The 13,137-nt window shown below is 39.6% G+C and overlaps 1 protein-coding gene across 1 annotated transcript; it reads right to left on the bottom strand.

Moving 5' to 3' along the window:
- Nucleotides 1–8,594: 8,594 nt before the first annotated feature.
- LOC118752054 (protein hunchback) lies at nt 8,595–12,198 on the bottom strand. The gene is made up of 2 exons (XM_036486906.1): nt 12,127–12,198; nt 8,595–11,279 (listed from the first exon to the last, which is right to left on the bottom strand). Exon 2 carries the CDS (start codon nt 11,222–11,224, stop codon nt 8,747–8,749), a length of 2,478 nt encoding a protein of 825 aa, XP_036342799.1. The 5' UTR covers nt 11,225–11,279; nt 12,127–12,198; the 3' UTR covers nt 8,595–8,746.
- Nucleotides 12,199–13,137: the final 939 nt, after the last annotated feature.

Raw genomic sequence — 13,137 nt, 5'->3', positions numbered from 1 at the left:
TAGGCTCATCAGGGGGCTTCTTAACGAACAGAAATTAACATTAACAAATTCGTATCATTCTTGTCTGCTCATATGACGCAGCAAGGTAGACGATGTCTGATAAAGAAGAGATGGGTTCGAGTGCATTCGCGCGAAGCACAGATGGATAAGTTTGCACTTGGTTCGTATAACTGCAGGTATGAGAAAATTCCTGGAAATTTTATTTAGCTAAGTTGAAAATGTACCGAAAATCGTCTATGTGTACCGAATGTACTTTCAAATTATAAAAGGCTGAAAAAGTACAATTGTACCTACTTTTCCATCACTGGTGTACACCCCCATTATACACAAAAAATAACTGTTATTTTCGGTCTGTGCTTCCAACTTAACTGTTAAACATTTAAAAAACGTGTCCAGAAAGTCACAAAGGTATACAAACACACATGTAAATACCTAAAAATACTTCATAGTCATAGTGGCATTCTTGACAAGCTTATCGAATAAGAGAAACAATCAGATTATATACCGCCTACGACACATTTCAGGGAAAACTTGCAGGTAAAGTTTCTTTCTAGGCGAGATTGGAGTAAGGGCAGGATAGACGAGGAGAATTCCACTGAAATCTATACTGACGGCTCCAAATGAACTGCGGTCTGGGTGCGGGGGTGTTTTCTGAAATTCTGAATGTTTCTCTCTCGTTTCGACTACCTAACATTGCTAGCAGTTTCCAAGTGGAAGTACTGGGAATCGAAAGTGCCTATAAAGCATTAGAGAGGAACTATGTAGAAGTACGAAAATCATACATTTTCACAGATAGTCAAGCGGCACTTCTGGCACTTGCCTCACCGGTAACAATATCTAAAACAGCCAGAGATTGCAAATGTGCATTAATCTCGACGGCCGAGTTAATAGGTATCACTCTCATCTGGGTTCACGGCCATACACAGAGATCGTAGGCCTGATGAGCTGGCTAAGGCCGCAGCATCTTTTGATGAATCCGAAGCAGAGGTAATCAATTTTCCACTCGCACTCATCAAAAGGGAACTGCACCTGTAATTCACACGTATGGCTGATACATGTTGGAACATCCTTCAAACCTGTAAAACTGCGAGGAACATATTACCGCATTATGACAAGCCAAAGACGGAAGAACTTCTCAAGAGGTCAAGGAAAGATATAGTCAAATTAACAGCCACAATAACGGGATATTGGCCCATTGGTGAACATGCAGCTAAAGTGGGCCTTCCATACAACCCTTGGCGTCGCAGCTGCAATCTCGAGGGAGGTACAAAAACTCCTACACTATCTTTGCGAGTGCCAAGTATTGGCACGAATAAGGCCGAACATAATCGGGAGTCTTTCCATCCGAAATCTTGAGGAGATCTCCAAATTCACCATAACTAACCTTAATAGATTCATTGGAAAATCCAAATGGTTTGACGAACCCAACGAGTCATGAAAGCAGATAAAATCAAGGGTCCCAGAAAAGAGTATCAAAATGGTGCTATCAGCACTAATTGGGTCCTGGGAATATGCACAGGCGACGCTTCTACCAACCAACCAACCACTCAAACAAGTAATTAAATATTTTATAACATGCATTAGCAAAGTGCAAAAATCTTCGGAGGAAAACTCGTAACTTTTGACAACGAGAGGACTTCATTTGTCTTCTCAGTAAAATCTGGTAAAAAATAGCAAATCCGGACTCACACGGGATCACAACTATTATATGTCATGGATCCTGTGTCCGTATTTTAAAAATGGCTTTTTAACCCAGAATGTATGTATGTCGATTTTCATATCGTTAATAGAATATAGAAGCGATTATTGTGCTTACGGTTCAAATCGCAGCTCACAACGTCCGGAACCACATTTCCACGTATCCTCTGGGTAGGAACCAAACACCTGTTTGGGAGCGAGCTAAAGTGAGAAGGCGTAAAACTGAGCGTGCGCTGGGTTTGGGTCCCGCCACGTTAAAACCCCGCCCAATGAAAAAGAACAAACAGCCTCGGTTGAGCCCCCTTTTTTGATGACGACCACGGCAATCGTATAAAGGACTATGATTTGAGGGTATGCACCTGGAATATCCGGACCCTTAATGGGGAAGGTGCCTCTGCCCCGCTGATTGATGTCGGGGCAAGGAAAAGTAAGTGTGATGCTTTGCGATGTCTACTACAGTTGCAACGTAAAGGAGCGAAAATTCGGTGTTGAATTCGTGTTGGGAGGGAGACTCCGTCGCCGTGTACTGGCGTTCACCCCGGTGGACGAACATCTAGCCACAATCCGCATCAAAACTAGATTCTTCAACACCTCACTCATCTGCGCCCATGCCCCAATGGAAGAGAAGGACAAAGCGTCCAAGGATCTCCTCTAAGAGTGCTTGGAACGTATATATGAGCACTGCCGCCGACACGATGTCAAAATCGTGCTCGGCAATTTTAATACCAAGGTGGGCAAAGAAGGGATCCACTCTCGGAATATCAGCCTCCACGACGAAACGTCCAATAACGGACTGAGGCTAATCGACTTCGCCGGAGCTCGAAACATGGTAATACATAGTACTAGGTTCCAGCATAAGAACATCCATCTATCTACATGGCTGTTTCCAGATCGAAAAACGAGAAACCAAATCGAACATGCTGTGATAGACGGAAGGCATGCTGCCAGCATTTTAGACGTACGTACACTCCGAGGGCCAAATATCGACTCGGGCCACTATATTTTTATAGCCATAGTACGCGCTCGTCTCTGTGCAGCAAAAAACGAGCGCCCAACAATGCAAGGAAAGCTTAACGTCGAAAAGCTGCAATCACAACAATTTATTTGCCACTCGACTCACACACCTGCTCTCTGAGAGCACTCTTCAACAATCCGACATACGCGAGCAGTGGAACCACAATTTCCCGATCATTAAGTACCGCCGCCGAAGAAGTAGTTGGATTTAAGCGAGCCCGAAAGAACAACTGAAACGATGAGGAATGCCAAGAAACCGTAGAGAAAAAAGACGCCGCCTATAGGGTCAAGCTGCGATCGGGCGCAACGCGCGCCATGTCACCGTCATAGGGAACTGAAGAAGGAAGCGAGACGTATTCACCGCAATAAGAAGGGAGATGCCGAAATACGTGAGTGCGAAGAGCTTGAGATGCTGGCCAACAGGAAGAACGCCCGAAAATTCGACCAGAGTATTAGGCGACTTGAGGAAGGTTTCAAGACTGCTGAAAGTAGTGAAGAAGACGAACCCGAGTCCCAGTCGATGCTGATGGAGTAGCTGTCTAACCGCCTGACTATGACGAGGTACGAATAGCGATTACGCGGCTGAAAAACAACAAAACAACAGCTATTCGATTACGGCGGCGGGGAGCTGATGAGGTGCATGCATCAGCTCGTATGCAGAATATGGTCAGATGAACGTATGCCCAACGCCTGGAATTTAAGTGCGGTTTTCCCAATCCATAATAAAGGCGACCCTGCCTTTCGCGCCAACTACCGCGGAATCAGCCTTCTAAGTATAGGTTATAAGGCCTTATCGAGTGTATTGTGCGAAAGACTGAAGCCCACCGTCAGCGAACTGATTGGACCTTATCAGTGTGGCTTTAGGCCTGGAAAGTCCACAATAGACCAGGTATTCACAATACGCCAAATCTTGCAGAAGACCCGCGAGAATAGGACCGACACACACCATCTATTTGTCGATTTCAAAGCCGCTTTAGACAGCACGAACTGAACTGAAGTTGTCTTTATGCCGCGATATCTGAATTCGGTATCCCCGCGAAACTAATACGGCTGTGTAAAATGACGTTGAGCAATACCACCAGCTCCGTCATGATTGGGAAGGACCTCCCCGAGCCGTTTGATACCAAACTAGGTTTCAGACAAGGTGACTCCCTCTCATGTGATTTCCTTAATCTGATGTTGGAGACGCTAATAAGGGGCGCAGAACTGAACCACTCAGGCACAATACTTTACAAGAGCGTACAATTGCTGGCTTATGCCGACGACATCGACCAAGGGATACGTCTGTTCGGCCTTCTCTCAATTAGATATAGAAGTAAAGCGAATGGGTCTGGTGGTGAACGAGGACAAAACGAAGTATGTCCTGGCATCACACAAACAGTCAGAGCAAACGCGTCTTGGCACACACGTCACTGTTGTCAGTTACAAGTTTGAAAAAGTAGACGACTTCGTTTATTTGGGAACCAGTATGATCACCAATAATAATGTGCCTTGAAATGCAACGGAGAATTACCCTTGCTACTTTAGGCTGAATTGAGAAGTAAAGTCCTCTCTCGTCGTACAAAGATCACACTCTATAAGTAACTCATCATGCCTGTACTGGTGTATGGCGTGGAGGCATGGACAATGAGGCGGCTCTTGGAGTTTTCGAGAGAAAGATTCTGCGAACAATTTACGGACCTTTACGCGTTGGTGAGTGCGAATATCGCAGACGATTTAACGATGAGCTGTATGAGCTTTACAACGATGTAGACATAGTGCAGCAAATTAAAACCCAGCGGCTCCGCTGGCTTGGCCATGCCGTTCGAATGGACAGAAACGCTCCTGCTCTGAAAATATTCATCGCGGGCAGCGATGCTGGTAACAGAGAGAGAGGGAGGCATCCTCTGCGTTGGAAAGACCAGGTGGAGAAGGACTTGGCTTCACTTGGCATTTCCAATTGGCGTCAGTTAGCACAGAAGAGAAATGACTGGCGTGCTGTTTTGGACTCGGACAAAATCGCATAGGCGGTTACAGCGCCAATAAAGAAGAAGAAGAATAGAATGTAGAAAGACCCTGACATTTTCTTCGAAATCGATTCATTTAAATTTTTAGATCTTGTTACACATTTCAAAAACGATATGTACTTTTTACTGTTCATTGTACACATGCTTTCTGGGAAAAACACACTAATCGCAGGAAAAATGCTTTCATTGATGGTTTAATTTGCTTATTGTTTGCTACGCTTGACATTGAACTTCGCTCAAATTTCGATGCAGACATCGCCTGAGTGTGCTGTAACCCATCTTCGTACACGTTCTATTATTCACTCCCATTGACTTGAATAGGAACAATGTCTTTTGCTGCTTTTTCTGGGTTAATTTTATTTTATTTGATTTCCGTTGTTTCGTAATTTAAATACAGTTCATTCTCTAACAAAAATCATATACATGCAAGTTTCAAACTTTGTAGAAAATTAAGAGAAAAAAACATCTTCATCAAAATTTTAAACTTTTTTGTAGAAAATTTAAAAAATTCAACAAACTTTATATGACGCATGCTAGCATTTTTTTAATGGAAAATATTGCGGAAGATCGTTAGTAAAAAATTTTAGAAAATCACTTTAATATGCTAAAATTGAAAGGGCTATAAAACTACATAGGCACTCAAGAAAATTCAAAAAGAGTTCGAAATTTTTTTGAGAATGTATAAGTTTTTTTTTAATTTCCCACCAGACGATTTTCCAGTCGACAAAAATCTACCCGTCTAAAGCAAGAATGAAAAATCAAATTTTAAAACTGTACTTAATTTGAGGTAAAAATTGTTCCTAACTGCAGACGAATTTCCCAAAAAAATATGTAATTACATTAGGGTGATCAAAATAACTAACCTAACCAATTTATGGCCATAAAATAACCTATTTACTGAGAAGAAAAGAAAGGGTGTCGGTGCGCATTTGAGATTTTCCATGTTAATAACATGTAAAAAAATTTGTTTTCATTATAAATATTATAACTATTGAACCGTTTGAGATACAACTTTTTTCTATGCATATTCTTTTAGGGCATTCAATTCTTTAATTACCCTGAAGGTAGTTGTCTTAGAGGTGATTAAGAGTATTAAATACGTTAATGATATTGTTGAACGAGGTTGATACAAAATTGTAATCGAACTTTGACAAAAGAACAAGAACAAAACCAATTTCTTTTGCAGGTAGTGCAATTACATCGCCAGCAATATGCGAATTACAATAAACTTTATTTTATTCGTAATTAAAAAATATTATTGTTTAAAAATGCAATAAAAAATAAATAAATGGATTACACACAACTCTCTCTTCCCTGACAAATCTAGTTTCTAATCAACATTTTGCATCATTCTAGTGTATGTTTTTTTTTATTTAACATAAATATTTGTAATCATAAATCCCGAAAACTGCATATTTCTGCTTTTTTCGACTTTCATAGCCCGTAGGTATATGGATTTTTGAGTCTAGATAATCAACTTTAGAGTAATTTTTTTAGAAAATTTAGTGCCCTGTAAGAATATGCCAAGAAACGGCAAACAGTTCAATAGTTATAACATTTTTAATAAAAACTATCTTTTTTTTTTAATTTTATTTACATGGAAAATTTTAAATTTTCACCGACACCTTTTAAAATTTTAAATTTTATGTATACAATTTATGTAAATTAAACGTTAACAAAAAATCAAAGGAGATATTACCTCCTAGCATCAAACAAAGGGGGCATGGCGCTGTGCACAGCCATTGCTTTGAAGCTTTAACGAAGTATGTTTACTGAGAAGCCAGCTTACTGTCGGTCAGGGATCGAAGGAAGCGTAACTCTTGTCCGCAGGTGCTTCTGTAGGCTCATCAGGGGGCTTCTTAACGAACATAACATTAACAAATTCTTATCATTCTTGTCTGCTCATATGACGCAGCAAGGTAGACGATGTCTGATAAAGAAGAGATGGGTTTGAGTGCATTCGCGAGAAGCCCAGATGGATAAGTCTGCACTTGGTTGATATAACTGCAAGTATGAGAAAATTCCTGGAAATTTTATTTGGCTAAGTTGAAAATGTACCGAAAATCGTCTATGTGTACCGAATGTACTTTCAAATTATAAAAGGGCTGAAAAAATTCAATTGAAGGCGTTAGAATCAAAAGGATCTAAGTAGGTCTGACATTGTTTTGAGATAATGAAAGTTAAAGTTTATTACTTATTGTAAATTCTGGGTAAATTCATTTGAAATGTTCATTGCCCGGCCAATAGATGGCACTACAATGTCCGAAATGACTTGGATCTCTTTGTCACCAAATAAACACTATATTTAACTATACAAATATGGACATATCTTATATTTTCAAAAAATGCCACTTAGACCCTTATGATTCTAACCTCTTCAATTGTGCCTACTTTTCCATCACTGGTCTAAAGGCAGCTTATCCCAGAAAAAACAGCGAAAAAGGATTGTGCCTATTCAAGTGTACGTTATTTTATATGAAAAAAACTATCAAAAAAGCCTTGAAATTACTTCAAATTGAGGATAAACTCATTCAATGACAACAAAAACAAGGACTCCCAGGAACACAATGGAATGATCTAGTTCAGGATGATTCGTCTGCGGTTTAGATGAATGACTGGCGTAACTTCGTAACGTAGATTGAAAAAATTGTTTGGGTGCCACTATATGTGACCTGGTCTACGGAAAGGGGGCTTAGGTGTCAAAAAATCAATTTTCACTTTTTGGTTGATTCGGATGGAAGATGAGATGCTTTTTCACGTGGTGAAAAGCAGAAAATCCTAACTTGCTTAGAAGTGTACTAAAAATGTAAATGTAAACGTCACTTCTTCAGTGTTACTTATTTAAATGTTCCACACTAGCAACTTACACGATGAACTATAATAATATTCCGACCAACAACAACACTTACTGGACCAACAACAACACTTACTGGACGTCCGGCGCGGAGAACAATTAACGAGATAATGAGAAACTGACGAAACGAGTTGCTTACTTTTAACAGCTTTTTCACAGAAAACTAGTTTTCGCATGTAAGCTCCCTTTTCGTAGACCAGGTCACATATAACATCTAAATATTTATTTTTTGTATTTTACTGATGTTTATTATGAAAAGTTCTGTATTTGTTTACAAATAAGTTTTCGTACATGCTATTTGTTAATACCTATGTACATACATTTGTTTGTACAAAACCCTTAACGAGAACACAACTTAACTACATTCATCAAATATTTTTTATTTGTTTCATAATCATAAATAAATTAAATAAATAAACACTACATAGAAAATATATTTGGTTTCGGGGACTAAATTCTTTTCGCGAGAATATATCAATTCAGCTTCTTGGCAAATCCTAAAACTTCTTGCCTCAATTTATGAGTAGCTCGTTTTAAGGAAGAACGTCATAATCCAACAGAAGTTAGTTATGTTAGCAGAAATGCCTGTTTTATGCTCTGTAAAAAGTTAATACCGATATCTTTCTATTGTGCCTCATAAGAAGAGAATTTGTCTCTTTTGCAACTTCACTTTTCTCCACTTAGTGTCTTTAACAAAATACCAAAGTAAGGCACCAAATCAAGGTTTGAACACGGCTCTGCTCAATTTAATTTTATGAATATATTTATTATAGTTTTTTACACACTTACTTAATTTGGTTCAAAGGGGAAAAACTTGACTAAAACCATTAAGTATGGCGTTCTCCCACAAAACGAGCGATATGTATATACATACATACATGCTTACTACATAATATGTATGAACATAATTTTGAGTAATGCAATCAGTTTTTGATATAACAAAATAATTTTAGAAATTCATATGACAAAATAAATGACTTAAAATTATTTAATTTATCACCATTAATAAATTATTGTGGAATACAATTTTGTATATGTAACTAAAATTACTTAAAAAATCGTTTAAATTATCATTGGCCTTAGATTTTACTAGATTAGAACTAAATTTACAATAATATTTACATACAACTTTAAACCGCTACTGCGTTTTTTCAGCAATTATTTTGTTAATGTACTAAGAGTGCGCGTTGCGCGCCATGTGAACAAAGAGTCCCACCGGGCCGTCACACTTCTCACCGCACATGTTACACTTGAAGACATCGTCGCAGCTGTGGTAGCCCATGTGGATTGTATAGAGCACAGCGTCTTTGAAATAAATATCACAATATTTGCACTCATACATAGCACCAAAGGCAGCTGGACCGTTCGAAGCCGATACTAACGAACTAGAACTGCTAGAACTATTAGAGCTGTTTCCCGATGACGATGCAGAGCTGGTGCTAGTATCTTTCACCGTGGGTTTCATATTATTTACAAGATCATCACAATCATCGGAATTTTCATCTGTTTGGCCTACGGAATTGTCCGCAATAGTGTTATTTGGCGATGCGGCAGCGGATATATGTTCGGCACTCTTTTCTACACTCTCTGATTTTTCTTCGAGATCTTCAGCTGATTGCGATGCAGACTTCACCTGCAGAATGGCGTCAAGTTTTAGTACCCGGCCCTTCCTTTTTGAGGCGCCGTTATTGCTAGCGATTGGCGTATCGGTAGTTTTCTCTTTGAGTCCTAAGTTAGCAGGAAGTGCTGGAGTTTTTCGATGTTCGAGATCATCCTTTACGGGTGATCCTTGCGATAAATCCATGGCCGAGTCGGTTGACTTTCGGTCAAGCTCGTAATCGTCATCTTCATTATCATCGCTATGAGACGAGTCGTTATCGTCTTTCTTTAAGTGAGGACTCTGGAATTGGCGTAGTGCATTCTCGCCTACGCTGGGTGACATTTGGGCCAGGACGGCGGCTTGCTGCTGCGCAGCCAGCATTTGTAGATTTAAATTCCAGTAAGGGAGGAACGCCATGTTTGGATTCTTTTGGAGAATAGAAGCAAGTGGTGGCAAGAGACTCGATATGGCTGCTTTTGCATCTGTAATAGTGGAGTTGGCAGGTGAGACTTTAACATTACCATTCGGTTGACCTTGGTTCATGGTCTGCCGTTCTTGATACGTTGATTGTGCTTGTTGCGACATCTGAGGTAGCTGCTGGTTGTGCAGTTGAGACAAACCAATTGGCAGCATTGGTTGGTCAGACGCTACTGAACTTGGACTCTTTGCAGGCGATACAGGCATCTGGTGATTTTGCAGTGGTAAAGAAAAAGACTGCAGAGCTACCGAAAGTTGGGATGCGGATAATTTAAAGTCTCTGCCATTTTTTATGTGTGCCGACTTCACCGTTAAGCGTTCATTGCTGGCGTTGCTACTATTTGTGCTATTATTACGCTTATTGTTCGTCCCGGAAGACTTTGATTTCGGCCCGCGTCGTGTGCCATACACGTCAATCACCACCGAGGGATTTGGAATACCTTCTTCATCCAAAACCAAACCCGGTTTGTGGTCATATTTTCGTAGATGCAATTTGAATGAATGACAATACTTAGTGGCATAATCACAGTCTGCGCAACGGTACTGGTAAACGGTGGAGTGAGACTTGCGGTGGGAATTCAACATCGACTTGTTTACACATGTATACGAGCATTTGTCGCATTGAAAGGGCTTGAGGTTTTTATGTTTTCGTATATGGTATTCAAGGTGATGTTTTAGCTCTGTAACGAACGGGCACTTCGGACATTGTAGAATCTTCTCGGGCTTCATATGTGTTCGTGCATGCTCCCAGAAGCTTACTTTTGTTATTGCAATCATTCCACAGGACTTGCATTTGTAATTTTTCATTTTTCCATGCGAATTGTAAATAGGTAACCGAATCAATTCGTCATCTTCTGATTCCTGTATATATTTGATGTCTTCACTAGAGTTGGATTGCGCATCTTGGTCTTTCTCCCGCACAGTGAGTTTCTCTGAACCAGCTGTAGCCTGGGTTTTAGGCGATTTCGGTGGAGTAATATCCATTGGTGGTGTATTGCGTGGCGTTAAAGCCGTTTGCTGTTTTTCAATTGATTCCATTGGTATCACCATTTGTGTTTGAGGAGGCTGCGGGCTCGGTGTTTGCTGTCCATTTGGCATACTGGGCTGATGATAAAAGCGGGATAAGGAGGGCAATATCGCATTTGGAAGTCCTGGTGGTGTGAGTGGGTTGAATCCGAGCTGTAAATGCGAAGACGTCACATGATTATGTGCGGCTGATTGCTGTGCTTGTTGAAACTGCTCCTGGTATTGTTGCTGTTGCAATAACTGTTGCTGTATGTTTCCATCATATAAATGGTGCATGCTGTCTGTATTACTGGGAGATGGCGTCATCGTCGATAGCGTGTCCATCGCTGATATTTGGCGTGGCGTATGTGAGGGCTGTTGTTTCAAATAACTTTCTAAGTGGGATATTACATCAACACCAGACGTTGGCGACCTCGGCTGCTCCTCCAGCGAAGGACTTTTGACTCCAGGCTCAGTCTTAATATTTGTGGTGGAAAACATATTGTTGTACCAGATGCTGTGCTGCTCATAATTTACAGAGGCGGTCTGCACAGCGTCCCAGTTCTGCATATTGTCCTCAAAATGTCAATACGTATCTGCAATCTTCCTATATTCTTTAATCAGCCTGCAATGGAACAGAAAAATAAAATATAATTAGTACTCTGCGAAAAACGTTTGGCAATTACAATAGGCATCGTTCACAAAGCAACAGAAAATGTATAATTTAGTTTTCGACACGCGTATTGCGCGTGCGCTGATTTTTCATTTTAGATGTTTTTCTTAGTTTCCTTTCTTCATTTTTACCACCCCTAACAGTGCTACTCCCAAGCAAGCAATTTAAATATTTTGTTCTTTTGTTGAGGGCTAGGGGGTGGAATATGACCATTATGCCACTCATTTTTATATACATACATATGTATGCTACTTCCCCCGTTGCTGGGTTCGGTGTATATGAGTGATGTTGTCGTCGTTTTTATAATCCAAGTTTTTCTCCCAATTGTATACATATACGAGGCCGCGAAAAAAGTGGGAAAAAGGTCGACAAAAAAGGCAATAAAAATTGGAATTTACTGCCATTTTTAGCACGCGTACGCAAACTTAAGGGGAGGATTTTTTCCAGGCAGCTTCAATGGTGTGTACTCGAGGGTCGTAATGTATTCTGCTTTTGTTTGCAGCAGTTCACCCGACTATATGCATTTGTGAGCATGTACACATTACAAAGTAGCTAAGTAAATAAGCGCTTTACTTATGCAAGTGGTTTATACCGATGAACTGAGGGGTTGTGCGAGTGCCTACATATTTACTTATGTAGCTATAAAAAAATAAATATTTTTTATTCCCATGAAAGTCGAATAAAGAATGGCGGACTGAGTTCGTTTTTTTTTATGTACTGGGCTGCGATTGGTGACTGCTTTCCTTGTTTAAAAAATGGAGGTTTCTGATATAAAAATAAGTAACAGAGTAATTCTTACGTGCTTTTCTAAAATCTTTACGCGGTTTCTGATATCCTTCTGTATACGCTTTGCTTGCTTCCTTGACGGCGATCTGCACTGCGATATCAACTCATTTATACTAAATGCGGAATTCGTACGTAAGCACTTATATGCAAATCACTAAAGTTAGGCTCGCACCAAAGATCGATGACTAACCCATCAGGTAGAATGCGTTGTTTGCACACACATGCGTTCTTCCATTAGAATCAGAGGATTTACTACAGGTAGCTCTGAAGCAACTATTGTTATGCGAGTTTTATTAAGGCATTCAAACGGTTAATCTTTTCATGGGAGCCGGAAAATTTTAATGACCTTGGAGATTTCCAAAAAAAGAAGAAAGTAATATGACACTGATGGACTTCGTCCTTTTTCACGTTAAACTGGTGTATGGCTAAGATATATAATTAACTTTTCATCTTACTATTTATGTAACTACCATTTATTTCTTTGGTCTTAACAAATCTATATAGTTCAATCGTCATAAAATGTGCACATCTATTACACAAAATAACATAATACATACTTAGGTTTATAAACAAAGGTAAAAAAAGCACAGAGGTAAACGCGTTAACTTCTTTCCTTCTTTCTTTCCTATTCTATTCTTTTAAGTTGACTTCACATTTCAAACAAAGCGTAATTTTTAGGAATTATGAAAGTCACTGTATGCATTATGTACAGTGGCTCACAGCTTATTTTATGCAGGTCATACTTTCAAGTTTAGAGCTCTGTAACTTCAAAACTAACAATGATTAAAAAAAAAACAATTTTGGTTTCATTTAAAAGAGTAAGATCTCTTGTCTTACAAAAAGACTTCACTTATGGTAAAAATACGCGTATAAACAATTTAATAACAAGTAAGAGCAGCGCTGTCTTCGGCTATGCCGAAGGCCTAATACCTTTCATGAACATCTGCAAATTTTACTTTGACAGATTACTGCTTTGGAATACATCTGCATACATCGATAGAGGAGTTACATACCTATATAAAAA

Source organism: Rhagoletis pomonella, unplaced genomic scaffold (assembly GCF_013731165.1).
Source record: "Rhagoletis pomonella isolate Grant_MI unplaced genomic scaffold, Rhpom_1.0 Rhpom_scaffold_00001, whole genome shotgun sequence".
Classification (NCBI taxonomy): Eukaryota; Metazoa; Arthropoda; class Insecta; order Diptera; family Tephritidae; genus Rhagoletis; species Rhagoletis pomonella.
The sequence above is the reverse complement of the archived record's forward strand: the minus strand, read 5'-3'. Positions and strand labels throughout refer to the sequence as shown.

What these genes read in the sequence shown, in the direction of transcription:
- LOC118752054 (XM_036486906.1), bottom strand. Translation starts at nt 11,224, where the DNA reads ATGCAGAACTGGGACGCTGTGCAGACCGCCTCTGTAAATTATGAGCAG.